This window comes from Falco rusticolus, chromosome 1 (assembly GCF_015220075.1).
Source record: "Falco rusticolus isolate bFalRus1 chromosome 1, bFalRus1.pri, whole genome shotgun sequence".
Classification (NCBI taxonomy): domain Eukaryota; kingdom Metazoa; phylum Chordata; class Aves; order Falconiformes; family Falconidae; genus Falco; species Falco rusticolus.
The window spans coordinates 103870246-103885740 of NC_051187.1; the positions used below are offsets into that span (position 1 = coordinate 103870246).

Sequence of the window (15495 nt, forward strand, 5' to 3'; positions counted from 1 at the left end):
GATGCTGAGCAGTGAGGGCAGGCAGCGCAACCCCATCCAGCCATGGCAGGAGGGGGCCTCTGTCCCCCGACCCCCGAGAGCAGAGGGATGCCCTGGCAAGGTGCATTAATTTCTTTACAACCGTTAAGTTGTACCCAGGCAGGAGCCGGCGTGGCCCTGGGAAGGCACGGGGCACAGCGGGCACCCGAGCACCCGGCTCCGTGATGCTCCGGTGCGGTGCTCAGCACCCAGCCCCGCTGCTGGGGGCCCAGTTGCCCCCCCCGGGGCAGGCACCCAGCCCCAGTGCCCCCCACCCCGGGGCAGGCACCCAGCCCCAGCGGCCGCCCCAGCCCCTCGCCGCTGCCGCAGCCGCCCCTCCCGCCGGTGCCCGGTGCCGGCAGGTGCCGCTGTCCGCCCGGGGCCGCTGCCGGAGCGGGGCGGCGGCGGGGGCCGGAGCGGGGCCGGCCGGGGCGTCCCTCCCGCCGCGGCTGCCAGCGCCGCCGGCACCATGGGCAGCTGCTGCCGCCTCCTCCTCGCCCTCCTCCTCCTCCCGGCAGGTAAGCGCCCACCGCTGCACCGGGCTGGGGGGGGGGGGGCGGGTGGGGTGTGTACCGGTACCGGGGAGCCCCGCGGGTGGGCTGGGAGCCGTGCGTGGGGGTGGGAGGGCAGACCCCCCCCCTTGCCGGGGACAGCCCGGCTCCCTGGCGGCAGAGGCAGGATGCCCGGGGACGGGCTCCACACAGCCGGCACCCCCACTGCTCCCAACCGCAGCCCCGACACCCGTGGGGCCAGGCGAGAGGGGCTCTGCCCCTCTTTTCCTCGACCCCTGCCCCACAGAGGGGTCCCTGGCTGGCCTGAAGCCGGGGTGCAGCAGGACAACTTCAGGGGACCGCCAGCAGCTCCTTGGTGGCAGCCCCCCACCCGGGCTGGCACAACCCCCCCAGCCTCGCACCCCCCTTCCCAGCACGGTCACTGCTTTGAAGCAGCTTTTATCACTCGCCCCAGCCTTGAGCAGATGCTTCTGCACACCCAGCGCCTGGTGCTTTTCCAACCAGCCAAAGGCATCTCCCTCCACCTGCCCCCCGGCAATTTCATGCCCCCATTTCATAGAAACGCCCCGATTTGACATTTTTCCCCCCACTACAACAGTCAGAGGAGACAGTTCGGTCCCCGGCCAGCCCAACAGTGAGGACTTTCAAATGACAGCAGGCACAGGTTATCCCTCTGTCCAAACTGGGTTTTTAATAAACACCACAAAGAGCTGCTTGATCAGAAACATGAAAAGCACACTTGCATAACCAAGCGACGGGGACGTGCACAAGGAAAAACACACTGGGCAAAGCTGCTGTGAAACTGCCACCAGCATGCAGCAGCGCGAGGGGCAAGGCTGGGCGAGGTTTTGAGCTCCCTGTGGAAACCCACAGCCAGCAGCCGCGGTCCCACACCGGCAGCTGGGGAGGTCACATCTGTGGGGACAGCAAAGCATCATCCTGGACCACATCACCTTGTGGGAGACCTTCCCCTGTTCAGTGACCCCACTGGTGCAAGAGGAGGGAGAACCAGCTAAATCCTTCTCCTTGGGAAAGGGGAGTTTGCCAATATGCTCTTCTTTCTGTACTTTCCAAACAAGCGCATTTGGGAGGGATGGGGATGAACCTACATTTTGCTCCGCAGGGATGCTGGGGATGCTGCTCACCTCCTTTGCGGGCTTCTGCCTGGCCCCAATTCAGCCGCCGCCTTGGCGAGCGGCTCCAGAGCAGCCAGCCGCTGCTGGGAGTCAGCCCTCAGCCACTTTGGGGTTGGGAGGCGGGTTTTTCCCAGTGCCTGGGCCAAACCCAAAGCTGTTCCCACGACCATCCCTCTCTAAAGCACCAATGCTTGGCAGAAAAGCCAGGAAATATTTCCCTGGAGTACAGTCCCGCAGCTCTCGGGCTGCTCCCAAACACCCCCAAAGCCCCAGATCTTTCGGGTACTTTCTACAACTTTTTTGTCCCATCAAAATAACACTTAAAGATATGTATTTATCACCCATGAGAAAAAAAAAAAAAAAGCATGATTTAAATACGTTTCAAGCTCATTCTTTGGGGCTTAGTGATAAAGAGGACGTCACTGGGTAGGAGTAATACAGGGCTGAGCTTTGCCTGGCCACATAATGAAATAATGGCAACTTGCACAAGGAAGTTTTTATCCTGTTATTACTTCTTACTCGGGATGTAAATTCAAACCTGCTTTGCTTTCCTGAAGTGATGCCCAGCCCCATACGCACACCTGGTCGCCGCAGCCCCAAGCCTGCTCTCCCATATAGCAATTCACCCTGCTCCAGTGGCTGAGGCATTTTAACGTCCCTGCAAAAGGGACCTTTCAGCTTTAAAGGCTTTGGGTGCTTCTGCAAGGAGCTTCCAGGGGGGAAAAGCTGCTTTTTGGGGGCACCACAGGCTGTTTTCAGCACTCCTGGCCCCACTCACCTCTATGTGAGCTGGAGCACAGGGGAGATGGGTAGTTAATTATTCACTCCCAGCCTAAACAAGCAAGCAACAGCTTCAGCTTCTAATCCCAAAGGATGCTCAAAACCCCCTCTGCTGAACCCAACTGCTTCCCCTCCTGGGGCAGGCTGGGATGGGGCTGGTGCATGTTTAAAGCTGCACCTAGAAGCCGTAATTAGCAGCCAGCCAGGAAAATTAACTGGTGTTTGTTCACTTGGGCAGAACTGCTGTTTGCAACACACCTGGGCAGCTCAAGAGCCATATCAAAGATATCTGCCCGGGAAAATGCATTTTGAGGGGGTCCTAGCCCAACTGCACAGGCAGGTCTCTCTGCCAGCCTCCCAGCCCAAGGAGCTGACACGGCTCCTCCTCTGGTGGTGCAACATCCCAGGGAAATAAGCACAGCATACGCATATTTGCGCATTTCAGAAATATAACATGTGATATCTAAAGTATTTTTTTATTTATATCAAGCAAAAATAATTTTAGGAAGAAGCTGGTGCTGCAAACTCTTGCTCTTAATAAGGGCAGAAGGCGGCACCAAGAGGAACAGTTCCCACGCTGCCCAGCAGCCTCCTTAGGCCCAGCAATCGGCTAACGCCACCAAGGCAGGTGACCGCCTGCCAGCACACCCCACCCCAAGGGGGACAGAGGGCCCTGCCAGTCAGGGGTTCTCCAGGAACGCAGAGGCCTTCCACCCCAGGTCCTCAGCAGACACCTCTGGCTGCATGGGTTGACCCGTAGCCACAGGTTGCTTTGTCACTCAGCAGGAGAAAAACCTCTGAAGGCTCCTCTTCACCTCCTTCTCTGCTATAATATCATTGCAACTTCAGGATCAAGTGCTTCATGAGTTGAATAATTAAGCAACGCTTAGCTTTGTGGAGGGAAACATCATGTTTTCTTTGCACAGAGGGTGGTGTGGCCACCCAGCCCTGCAGCTGCTGTGAAGGGTAGGTTTGCTGGGCACCCAACAGCCCTTGTTGCTGGGTTTGGCCATGCCGGGAGATGGTTGCCTGAGAAGGACTTGGTCACTCACCCCAGGCAAGGAAGAGCTGGTCATAGGGACCATGCAACATGCAGGCAACTGCCTTTATTTTAAAAGTCAGCATTAGCATTTTTCTCTGGGAAGAGCGGTGACTGCAGGGTGGTGAAGCTGTCCACCTGGTTCCTCAAGAGCCATCTGCTTGCAACAGCTTTCCTCAGGGTTTGAAGAGCGTGCAAGAGTGAGCCAGGGCTCCTCCACACTGGCTCCTTACTCCCATGCAATAGGAGCAGCATCTGCTGCTCCCAAACCAGGTTGTGACCCACCAGCCAGCAAAGACCTCACCTGGAGCCTCTCCTCTCTGGCTTGCCCAAAGCCCCCGCCTTGACGCGTTTGGGCGTGGGGATTTTGCTCTTGCCTTTCACAAGAGGCAGGCCAGGCATCCGCAGGAGATGCTGGTACAGCCCCTACATCCAGGGGGTTGATACAGGTGGATTTGCTCAGTAGCAACTCTCTGGTGGAGGGCTGCATCCTCAAGGAGGGCTGCCAAGGGACATCCCCAGGGTGCCCTGGCCAGCTGCATGTTTGGGACAGCCTCTCCCTCAGGGATGGGGCCTCTGGATGGCGAGGGACACGTGGAGACAGCACAAAGATTTCCATTGCCACGCTGTTCCTCTTAGCTACGGAAAGCTTTAGGCTTCAGAGCAATTAGACCTAGACCACTTAACGACCATGCAAAACCAATCACACAGGAAGCCAGTACAGCTCAGCAGTAAATCAGAGCAACTGCTAATTTATTTGGTCTGACAGCCTTGGCTTCTTTACGCCATTATCAGATAGCTTTGCCTTTTACCTGTTGATGTTTCTGGCCCCTGGTGTTCTCACTTGGGTTCTTCCTCCTCTCGCAACCGGTTTTATACCCTCACCCACACAACCTGCCATCGGAAAGCTGGCAACAGCAGGAGCCAAGCAAGCAGCAGCGCATCACCCAGGGGTGGTCCTGCTAGTATTAGAGGTCACCAGCATGCACATGCAGTGCCGGAGCTTTGCTACAGACCTGGAGCCACCACAGTGGCCCTGGTTTACTTATGGAAGCTTGACAGCAGCCAGACATGTCCCCAGGATTTACCATTTCCCGGTACCAACCCTGCTGGATGTTGCCTCTGGGATGGCGTGGAAAGCTCGTTGGTGTGCAGAGCTGCCCCTAGACCACCCCATCATCCTTATTTATTGGGGATAACACGGCAGGGCTCTGCAACAGTGCCCTAGAAGCACAGAGGCAGAAGCTCAAAGCCCAAGACAACGACCACATCCTCCCTCTTACTTCTGCCATACCAGTACAGAGCTCAATCAGAGCCTTATTTACTGCAGCCAGGGCCCTCCAACCAGCGAAGAGGGAGGTGAACACCAAAGCCTAAATTACATAGCGACAGAAAAGGTGAGGCAGCCCCGTGCTGAGCAGCTTGAAAAACAAGTTGAACCCAAAGCAAAAACCAGTTTTATTTAGCCTCAGCCACAACAAGGAGACCTTTTGCCGTCCACAGTCAGATGCTAGCAGTTCTATTGCTAAGAAGCAACAGCACAATCGCACCTGAGCACGAACAAGGGGGAAGGGAACTGCAGAATAACAGCACAAGGTATGGGAATCCCCAGCTACAGAAACCAAAGCCAAGCCAACAAGGTCATGAACAGGAAGTCCTCACCCTATATTTAAACATAAATTGTTTTACTGCTCTGCATCATTTAACCTGGTAATAAACCAACGCATACTGCAGGACCAGAGCAGGCAGGGATGCTCTATCATCATTACACGGTGAGAAGCAGCATAAGAAATGACCTGTAGAAGGTCAAAGAAGATTGTGCACCATCAAACACATCATCCAGAGTGAGCCACACCAGCTTACCTTAGCCTTTAGGGTCCGGTTACTCCTCTAAAAACGTTGAAAGAGAACCTCACTCCATGCACATGCTTTCCTCCCCTAATACCATCATTTATAAATCATCATCCATAACACTTTTCCCAGCAATACTGTACAGAAAGGACACAGCTCCAGCCACCAGCTTTTATGCTGGAGCCCCAGCTGCGCTAACAGCCCCTGAGCACCCCAACAAGCCTCTCCTGGGACCCCCGATCCACGCACCCTCTGCCGACAGGGTCAGGACCTTCACTGAAGCTCAGGCTTCAGCTTTTTGTCTTAGCTGTCTGGGGGTGGTGGTGTACATACACACATACATACAGGCTGTATGTCCCTGTAGTGCCGGGTGGTACTTAGATCTGTGTTGTGTATAAGTTGTCTCTAACCTGTTCATCTTTAACATTCTGATGCTGCTTCTAATTATCTCCTGTGTTGACCCCAGACAATGTATTTCCTTATCTTGAGCAGAGGATGAGGCTCTATCAGCATCCTTCTTTGCCTACTCTGCCTAGATCTTGTGGGTCTATGGTGAAATTAATAGGGAATTTTGCTTTAAGGAGTAGTATGGTCCTTAGTCTATAGCTTAGGTGTGGCCTTAGTCATATGCCTTTGTTAGTGCCTGCCCCAGAAGCAGCTGCTGAGCTGGCACGGAAAGTGGTACCTGACCTTGCTGCACCAGCACAGCATGCTGTGGGTGCTCCACAGACCTTCTGGTTGCAGTGGCTTAGTCTCCTTCTGTTGCTTTCTCTTGTTCAGAAAGGGTGGTTTGGTTCCTCGTGCAAGTACAGTCAGGGCAAGCTGCTGGGAGGGAGGCAAAAATAATATTCATGGTGCAGAAACTTTTATTATCCCTGAGACCTCGGCTGCTAGAGGAGCATCACCTCCTGCAGCTGGGGTACGGGTGCCTTAGTTAATTCAGGCTGAGAGTAGGCATGTGGCGTGTGGGTGAGGTCATGTGGACCTTCTGGTAGTTACATCAGATGTGATGAGTCATAAAGTGAAGCTCGTTAAAAGCTCCATCTCTGCTTTATCAGTGGATGTTTGTTTGCTGTGGCACGGCTGCTCCATCTGATGTCATTCACTTGGGCTGGAGATGTTCCCTTGGTTTTTATGCCATCTTTCAGCTGGCAGAACAATTTAAAAGGTTGCTGCAATTGCTTCTGGAGTACCTCAGAAATGCATTGCTGGGGAGGCTGCCAGCCAGGTCCGGCAGCTGCTTCCCGAGCAGAGCACGAGTGTTCAACTCCTGCCAGGGTGAGACCCCCACCTCTGTGGTGCTCGCAGAAGCCAGAAGAGCACGCAGGTAGCAGAAGGAGGTAACCCATCAGGTGGGAGCGTCATGCCTTGGGGTGGCAGGTGATCAGGGTTAGTAATCCCTAAGAGTGAGATATTTGAATTATAGGGGTTTGGGTTTTTCTTTTTCTTGGCTGTTTTCCATACTCCTAGGGAAGGCAATCTAGAAGAAGGACCTTTGGAAGCTCCTGTGGGGTGGCAAAGTGTGACACCGCTGTTTTCCTTGTCCTGGCAGTCCCCTGCCTGTCTGCTCTGAGCTGGATTCTAGCAGGGTGCTCAACTGCCTTAAGTGAATTAGATGGGCAAATTCCTCAGGGCTGAGCTATCCTCAGTATCCTTTCACAGCTAACATCCTTTGGTCCCTCTGACAAACCCATGTTTGAAGATTTTTTTAGCCTTTGAAGTCATGTGGTCCTAAAAGAAGTTTTCTAGTGTGGTTTTTTTTTTTGTCCCTTATTCCAGCGCACTGCTCTGGTTCCTGCTCACAGCTGCAACTCCTACAGACCAGGTGCTGGTAAAAGAAGAAAACCCCCACCTTGGCTTTTCTTTTCCTTTCTGGATGTGTTGGTAGATGACTGGGCTTGCTGGGTGCTCTTCTGGCCACCCAGCTCTGCGGGGACAGGCAGCACCCACCTGTGGGGCAGCCTGTCCAGGAGCTGGGTGCAGTGGCGTGAGGATGCGTGGAGCTATCAGCCAAGGGGGTCCTCAGCCATGTCCTTTTTCTCCCCCTCATCCTAACCCGGTTCAGAAGCAGCCTGCGTTGCCTCCAGGGTCCCAGCTGGGCTTTTGCTGTTGCGCGCAGGGGCACAGCCTGTATGTGGGGGGGTGATGTGCTGTGGGTGAGAGCCGGGTCCCAGATAACCTGATGGAGATGGTGGCTCGGGGGGAGGAACAAGAGCATAGCAGAGGGCTGGCACAGGCAGGGCTTGCTAGCGGAGGTTAATGCAGCCCAATCGACCTGGAAACCAAAGCTTGGCTGGCAAAGATGCTGCAGGAGCAGGGGGAGATGGGGAAAGCCAGGGCTGAGCTGAGCAGTGAGCTGCCTTCGGCTGCACTTGCTCCCTTGGGAAATGTTCCTGTGACCTGTGACCTGCTTGGCTGGGAGCGCTCAGCCAGTGGCCAAGGATTGTTCCTGCAGCCGGTTTTGGCTTGCCCTCTGAATGTATACCCTTTAGATATTATCGGAAACTTCCTGACTCATCCCAGCTGGCAGTATAGCCAGCTTTTGAAGGTCCCTGTTGGTTTGCCTCCAAAGTTCAAGCAGATCATGAGCTCTGCTGACCCCAAAGCACAAGCAAGCAATGTGGGGTACCAGGATGGCTTTGCAGAGAGGTGGCAAGCTGCCTGTGTCCCAGAGAGACTGGAAGCACCTACATTTAGAGAGGTAATAAACTGTCCAGGTGCTACCAGCCCTGGGATGCTTCTGCTGTGCTTGATGGAAAGTGCGACACGCTATGGGCTGCAGGCTCTGCTATGTGTTGAAGTGGCACATCTGAGCCAAGGTGTGATGGAGAAAGGGTTATTTTACCAAAATACGTGGGTGTTGCACCCTGATCTGAAGAGCACCAAGGGTGAAGGGATGCTCAGTTGGGGTTTCAGCATTTCTAGTGCCCTCAGTTTCCACATAGCAGCTGATTTCTGCCCTGGATTAGCCATCTCCAGTGCAAACCTCTTAAAACACCCAAGTGTTGTGCTCAGGGCATGCATGAGCTGTGAGCTCCTTTTGGCAATGCCGTGTCAGGTCAGCTGGGCACCTCCCTCACATCGCTGCTGACTGGTGTAGATTGGGGCAGGGGGGGAAATTAGCCCAACATCCGAGGTCAGAAGTGCTGGGCCAGAGTACCTGGGTTCTTCACTCATGCCTTGATATCTACTTGTATTGCTGATACGCCTTTCCATCCATGCATCTCCAAAGCAGACCCTCTGCTCTCTGGCAGAGACCTCTTGCAGAAGGCCCATGGTGTTAAATCTTTGAGAAAGACTCTGTTGCCCGATGTTCCTCATGAATCCAGCCAGGGATTTCATGTCCCACCCTTGGCCATGAAAACCAGCGGGCTGTGCTGTCCTGAGCTTGTGGGTGATGGCACCTTTGGCTCCTGTGATGGGGGAGGTTGTGGGCTAACGTGCTTGAAGTGGCACTTGTACCTTCTTTCTTTTAAAAAAGGCGATGCAGTTTCAGCAGCCTCCCTTCTTTGTACTCTGCCACTCAAACAAGCGTGTTGGGAAGACTGTATGGGGATACTCCAACCTGGTCAAGAAAGGGCAAGGGGAGGTGTCGGTGTAAAAATGAAAAGGGCACAAATCAACCACATGAACCTCAGTATCATTGAAGAGGCAGGTTCTTGCATCTTGTTTCTGGCCACTGCAAGTGATGTACCAAATGGTGCGGGTCCCTGGAGGGTGCTCTGGTGCTCTGGACGTCCCACCCCCCTGGCATGGGACCTGCCACTTGCTGCCTGTGGTCCATCAGCCTGGAGAGCTATGCAAGAGTATGGAGCAGCACAGGGGGGAATATCTGGTTTTATGGTGTTGCAGTGTCTGAACTGATCGAGGGAGCCACCAGCCTCTGCAGGAGAAAGGGAATGGGATGCATGGGGACCCATCAGGTTTGTCGGATGGAGCCAGTGCTGTGGGCGGGCTTTGTCCTGGGGAGATGCTGTGGGTGAAGCCAAGCTGTGAAAACCAGTGCGTTCATCCGAACTAGCGGCTTTTCAGCTGGGGATTATGACAGTATTGCAGCTCAAGTTCACATGCCAGTAACTCCCAGGTATTCACCAGGAAGCCTGAGATGTAAACATCTTGGGATAAGGAAACCTCAGAGTGCCCTGTTGACAGCAGAAGCTTTGTGGGAGCCTGGTATGTTTTGAAAAGCTGGGAAGGAGGAGATGGGATGCCTGGGTGCTTCCCCGCTGCTGTGGCAGGGCTGGCTATGGAAACCATAGGTGCTGAGCTAGGTGGCTTGTTTGGTAACCAGACTCCAGCTTGTCATCCATCTCCTCTTCCTTATCCCAAGGTCTATCTGCCTTGCGCCTCAGCAGACAGAGAGCCTGAGGAGCATGAAAGTTCCGAGGCATCTCCAGGTGCCTGTTGCTGGGAGAAGAGCACCCATGGCCTCAGTCCCACCTCCTAGACTTTCCTGCCTGGGAAATGGGGTCCATCACAGCAGTATCTACAGTGCCAGGGGGAAAAAATCCTCTGGGTCAAGCATCCGATGGACTTGTGCTCCTAAATGCCTTGGGCTTTAGTAGAAGCCTCCCAGAGCTGGCTTTGAATCCCTGGCCAAGCACGTTAGCAGTGTCTAAACAGAAAATGCCTTCATGATGGATGTGCTGTGCACCCAGCACTTGCTGCAGCCAGCTGGAGGTCCTCAGCTGAGATGTCCCTTCTGCTGTCCTCCTCCACTGAAGGCGTGCAGCCTGAGCAAAGCTGTAGTAGACACCACCAGTCTTCTGTTTACCCTGGCAGCTGAAAACACCCCACACCACCGGTTGGTGAGTCCCTGCTCACCACTGCTTCATCCCACCATTTTTGCACGCGGGTGGTCTTTTCATCTCTCCTTCAGTGTGAGGTGCTGTCCGTGCCCTGGGAGCCTTGTGGCTCTCCTGGGTGCTCAGCAGTGAGGGGCTTTGCTGGAGGAACCCTGTGTTGCACAGCCCTTGCTCCCAAATGTGAGTCCTTCCCGTGCCACTGCTCCTTGGTGCAGCTTTATGCACAATGAAGAGTTGTGTGTGGGGCCAGCAACAGCTCTGTCCCATCTGCACCCATCTCTGGTGCAGGTCTGGTCCTTCCTTGCTCCCTTGGGTGTCACCTCCATGGGTGGCATTTCAGTTAGATGTTGAAGGGACAGCATTAGCTTGGTGGGTGGCTTGGTGATGGGGAGAGAACCTTTATGTACCCACCAGCGATGCCCATACGGTCTGCAAGCTCTGCTCACAAAGACCTACCATGATAGGCATCTGTGCTCTCCGTGTTCTTGTTTCTCACCTAGGTTAGCACCAAACTCCTGTCTCTGGAACAGAAGTGGGAGTTTGGCTTCAGGGTTCCCACAAAACCAGCATTTTCCTGAGGTTTTTTTTGTCCTTAGCACTCACAGAATTAGTTCATTGAGGCTTGTTTGTACTGGAGCAAGTCCTTGCTCTTCCCTATGCTGGGCTTGTGATGTTCTGGGGGTGTAAATAAATGAATGCATGAGAATAAAAATCCATCCCGATGTCACTTAGTGTTGGCATGCTCCTCCCTTGGCCCAGCTGTGCTGAGGGATCTTGCTGCTGGTGCTGGCCCAGTGCAGAGTTTAGCCCTAGAGAGCAGAAGGGGCTGGCAGGGGAGAGAAGAAAAGCCCTAGCAGCCTGCTGGTGGGGACAGGGGAAAAAATGACTCATCTGCATGCTAAGAAATGGAGACAAATGAATGAATGCACAAGGAAACGGGGGGAGAGGAGAAAGAGGCATCTTGTGTTATCATTCCCAGCTGCACGGTGGTGGTTGCTGCCGAGGAGGAGCTTGCTCCCCTGCTGCTTTGCTGGCTGCTGGGAGGAGATGCTGGGAAGATGGAGGGGGTGTTTGGGGACAGGGGGTATCCCAGCCTTGGGAAAAAAAGCTGTTGACCCATGCCAGGGCAACTGGTCTGGTTTAAACCTCACCTCTAGCTACGTATATATATTTCCCATCTCTTCATTTCAGATGGCTCTCAGCATTTTAAAAACGATAAACTTATTCCCAGCTTCATTCCCAAACCCCAAGTTGCCCCAAGGATGTCCCCATTATTAATTCCTCTTTGTCTTGCTCCTAGGACTGGGTGATGAACCCACAGCATCAGTCCTCACCCCTGCCAGGCCCCCCTTCCCCTCCGAGGGGATCCCAGCGGGGCCGGGCTCCAGGGATGCAGCTGTCCCCACGCCAACTCCTGGCCAGCCCTCGCTGCTCATGTCCACGGGACCTGCTGGAGATGGGACGTCTTCTGGGCTGGCAGAGGGAGATGGCCACAATGCCACATCAGCGGCAGCACTGTCCCCTGCTTCTGCTTCTGTCACTGTGAGCTATGCCACCACATCCACCATCACCGCAGCAGACAGCCCACCCGTAGCTTCCAACCCCAGCTTGGTGCCACCAACCTTGGAGACAGCCCCAGGTCTTCGGACAGCAAATACCGCCAGCTTGGCAGGAGGCAGGGTGGATTTGGGGACAACTCCCAGCCCCAGTGGTACAGCTGCATCCTCCTCTTCCTCCTCTTCCCTCTCCACCGGCGACCTGTACTCATCCCCTGGGACAGTCTTGTCCTCACCACCTGTCCTCATGAGCTCTGGCACCACCCAGCCACCGGCACTGACCAAGGATGTCCCTTCCTGGGGGACGCTGGCCATGGCATCAGGCCTGGCCGTGGAGCTGACATCCCCCCCAGTGACTGCAACAAGCCCTCCTGCAGCCGAGGCCACGGCCACCGGCAAAACCACCCTCTCCACTGGCATCACCATGGAAGAGGTCCCACGCGCCTTGAGCGCAGGTGAGCACCACCGCTCTCCATATGCATATGTAGAAATAATGTCAACCTCAAGGTGCTTATCTAAGAGGGGAAGACCCCCCAGATGGGAAGGGAAGAGGTAGGCAGCTTTCTGAGAGCACCATTCAGCAAAAGCTGAGCTTCCCTGGAGAAGCCTGCACCATCTGTTCCACCAGTGGAGACAGGGAGTCCTAGATCCCAAACCTCAGTTGCCCGGAGGCGTGAATAAAATCCTTAGCTGTAAATTTGAGCTGAAACATTTAAGGATGAGAGGAAACAAGTGCCTGGATGGTGGGTGCAGCCTGAGCTAGGAAGATGTAGGTTTTGCTTCTCCCTCCTGGAGACCTCATTAAGCTGATGCCAGCTTTCTCCTGTCCTCTTCCGCAAGCTCAGGTAGCTCCGAAGTGCTTCATAAGGCCAGAAAAGGGAGGGATCTGGAGGTTTTTCTGGCCTTGGCTCAGCACTAAATGCTGCCTGGTGCTGAGAGAGCATCAAGGAGCCAGGCCATAGTCCGCAAGCAAAGCCCAGCTATGGTTTATCCCAGTCCTCCTGCCCTGCCTTTACGGGAAGGGGGTTGTTACAAAAAATATAGGGATGCCCAGCATCCTCCGGAGGAGCTTTGGGAAGCGGTGAGGGAATATTCCCCCCAGGCAGAGACGGCTGGTACAGGTGTACCAGGACAGGCCGGGGTGTGGGGCTGAGACTGGGGGGGCTGAGTGCTGCCCTTTCTGTTGGACCCTCTGCAGGGAGCATCGTGGCCATAACTGTGACGGTCATCGTGGTGGTGGTGCTGGTTTTCGGGGCAGCAGCGTACCTCAAGATCAGGTAAGGCTGTTTTGGGGGCAGGGTCCTTGAGCTGTGCCCCACACCTCACCCCCCCACCTCCCCGAGGCTGCATCCCCTCTCACCACCTCAAGGGTGATGCTCAGGGGCAAAGCCCTGGGGAAATGCTGTCCCTAAGCCCAGCAGGGTGATGTGCAGACCCCAGCAAGGTTGTATTTTCTACCACGTTATATTGAAAAGCAGAATTTTTCTCCCTCATTTTACAACAGCCTCACTCAAATGCCAGAGACGCTGTTCAGCATAGTCATAACCAGTAATTATCCCTAGGGCAAGCTGCTACCACGGGTCTCACCGTGACTTAGACAATAAACAGCAGCAAGGCCCAGTGCTGAGCATCTTTAATGAGGCTTTGACAACAACTAAGATGAGCAAAGGTCTTGTTTTTAATTCCTTGACATGTCCCAGTGTGGTTTAATAGGGGCAAAATCCTGCCTGGGCTTATTTGCTGTCCTGATGCTTCCTGCTAAAATATCCCAAACCTAGTACATGCTTTTTTTTTTTGCCTTTTTTTTTTTTTTCTTCACCCCACAGTAAAATAAGTCATAAAGCACCAAAGCAAGCAGTAATGCTGGGTGGTTTGCTTTCCTCTGGCAGGCACTCCTCCTACGGCAGGCTTTTGGATGACCACGACTACGGCTCCTGGGGCAACTACAACAACCCCCTCTATGACGACTCCTAGCAGGGATGAGGAGGGAAAAAAAAAAAAAATTCCTTAATTTATAACCGCTTCTGCAGCAGAACATCCGCTGTCGAGGAGATGCCTGGGCACTGAGCCACCGCTGCGGGCAGGATCATGGTGGGTCCGGTGGATGACAGGCAACTGGAGGGCGGGCGGGTGTGCAGCACCCACAATAAACATGAATTTTGGCCTTTGCGTAGGAAATTCTGGGTCCTGGGACATGTTGGCCACTTGGTTTGTAGGCAAGGGAACCCAAATTCCCCAGGGGGAAGGGTGGGGGGAGGATGGAGGTTCAGCCAGTCCCATGGCATCCTTTGAAATGCCTCTGCCCCACGGCTCGGGGGGGACACAGTGGGTGCTGAGCCAGGACCAGCAGTGTGCAGCAGTCTCCCGTGCTTTCACATGCCCCTTCCTCCAAAATCACCTCCCTCCATCACCCCACTACAAAATCCTTTGCCTTGCCAGGGGCCATGAGCAGTTACGGGGCTGCTCCATTGCTGCTCCCTTGCTTTTCCTGCAGGTGCTTCTGTGCAGAAGATCGTAGTTTCATTTTTTTCCATTTAATTGTGGTTTTTTCCCTCCAAACGCAGCCTGGGAGCCTGTGGGAAGATGCATTGACCACCCACACTCCTGGGTCGAGAGGTGCCCCATTTCACACATGTGGGTGCTTGCTCTGCAGCTTTATTTTTAAAACTTGGCTGCTAAAACACAGCAACGTGGGTTTTTTCATCCCCAATTTCTGCATTCAGCTACTAGAAGCAGAGGGGTGGCTGATGGCAGGGTTGGTTTGGGGAGGGGATGCTCACCCTGGCCCACATCCCCCTGCTCAGCCACTTCTGCCTCTGGCTAAATCCCCTGTCAGCGAAGAGCAAAGCCCTCTCAGTGTGGCCTTAATAAATAAATCAGCACTAAACGACACTGCAAAGGTTTGGGGCATCCCAGCAGCCCCCAGAGCTGGTCACCATCACCCCAGGGGTTGTGGACAGGCTGCTTCTCGCAGACCCTCAGCAAGATGATGGCACCACCGAGTTTCTGGAGGGGTTTTGGGGAAGGCAGCATCATCCCTGCACAGGTTGGGATGCACCAGTTTGCAACGTTTTACACCCCTGTTCTCCGTTACCAACTGTTTTCTTGCATGGGGAGGGCATGAGGTTCACTGGGCATCCTCCAAGCTACTCTTTGCTGAAGGCCTGAAGCAGCAGGGCACTGCCCGCTATAGGGAGGGCAGCCGAGAAGAAGCTGCTGTTCCCTATGGGGCGCAAGCAGACAAGGCAGGAGAGGCTCAGGCCATCTCACCTGAAACGCAGGTGTCTGCTTCAGCTTATTTGGCATTGGCTGCACAGGCTGGGAAACAGGCTCTGCCGTTTGCCCTGGCTGCTAAGCGAAGTGTCCCCGGGAACATCAAAGCTTGGGGCATTTGCATGATTGCTTCCTGCAACAGATGCATCATCTCTTGATTTTCATCAAGCGAGTGTAATAAACCCAGCTGGCACCTAATAGCCACCTGAAAAGGTCAGGAGAAATGAGGACACCTCTTCCAGCTCTGCTTCCCAAAGGGAAATGCCATCATTATCCATTTCCCTTTGCCTTCTGAGCCTTGTTTAGCCTCTTCAGTAGCCCATCCTCTTGCTTCCCTTTCCATGTTAGCGCTGGTCGGGTGGCTGGACAGCAAGATGTCTGCACAGGCTTTGCCAGCACCAAGGCCACCTGCTAAGCCGTGGGTGTTGAGCTGCTCCTCCCCCGCTTCTAGTTCAAACGGTAGAAACAGAGAATAAAGAGCATTATTAGATATCATATATAAAGAACAGTCATTGCACCCTCAAA

The 15495-nt window shown here is 54.4% G+C and overlaps 1 protein-coding gene across 1 annotated transcript; it reads left to right on the top strand.

Annotated features, from left to right (window-relative positions):
• Positions 1 to 430: 430 nt before the first annotated feature.
• Positions 431 to 13712, top strand: PARM1 (prostate androgen-regulated mucin-like protein 1). The gene is made up of 4 exons (XM_037393162.1): positions 431 to 536; positions 11442 to 12152; positions 12896 to 12974; positions 13587 to 13712. The coding sequence occupies exons 1-4, from the start codon at positions 488 to 490 to the stop codon at positions 13669 to 13671; spliced, it is 924 nt and encodes a 307-aa protein (XP_037249059.1). The 5' UTR covers positions 431 to 487; the 3' UTR covers positions 13672 to 13712.
• Positions 13713 to 15495: the final 1783 nt, after the last annotated feature.

Coding starts and splice junctions, on each gene's coding strand:
- PARM1 (XM_037393162.1), top strand. CDS start 488: ATGGGCAGCTGCTGCCGCCTCCTCCTCGCCCTCCTCCTCCTCCCGGCA. Junction 537..11,441: donor CCTCCTCCTCCTCCCGGCAG/GTAAGCGCCCAC, acceptor TCTTGCTCCTAG/GACTGGGTGATGAACCCACA. Junction 12,153..12,895: donor CCCACGCGCCTTGAGCGCAG/GTGAGCACCACC, acceptor GACCCTCTGCAG/GGAGCATCGTGGCCATAACT.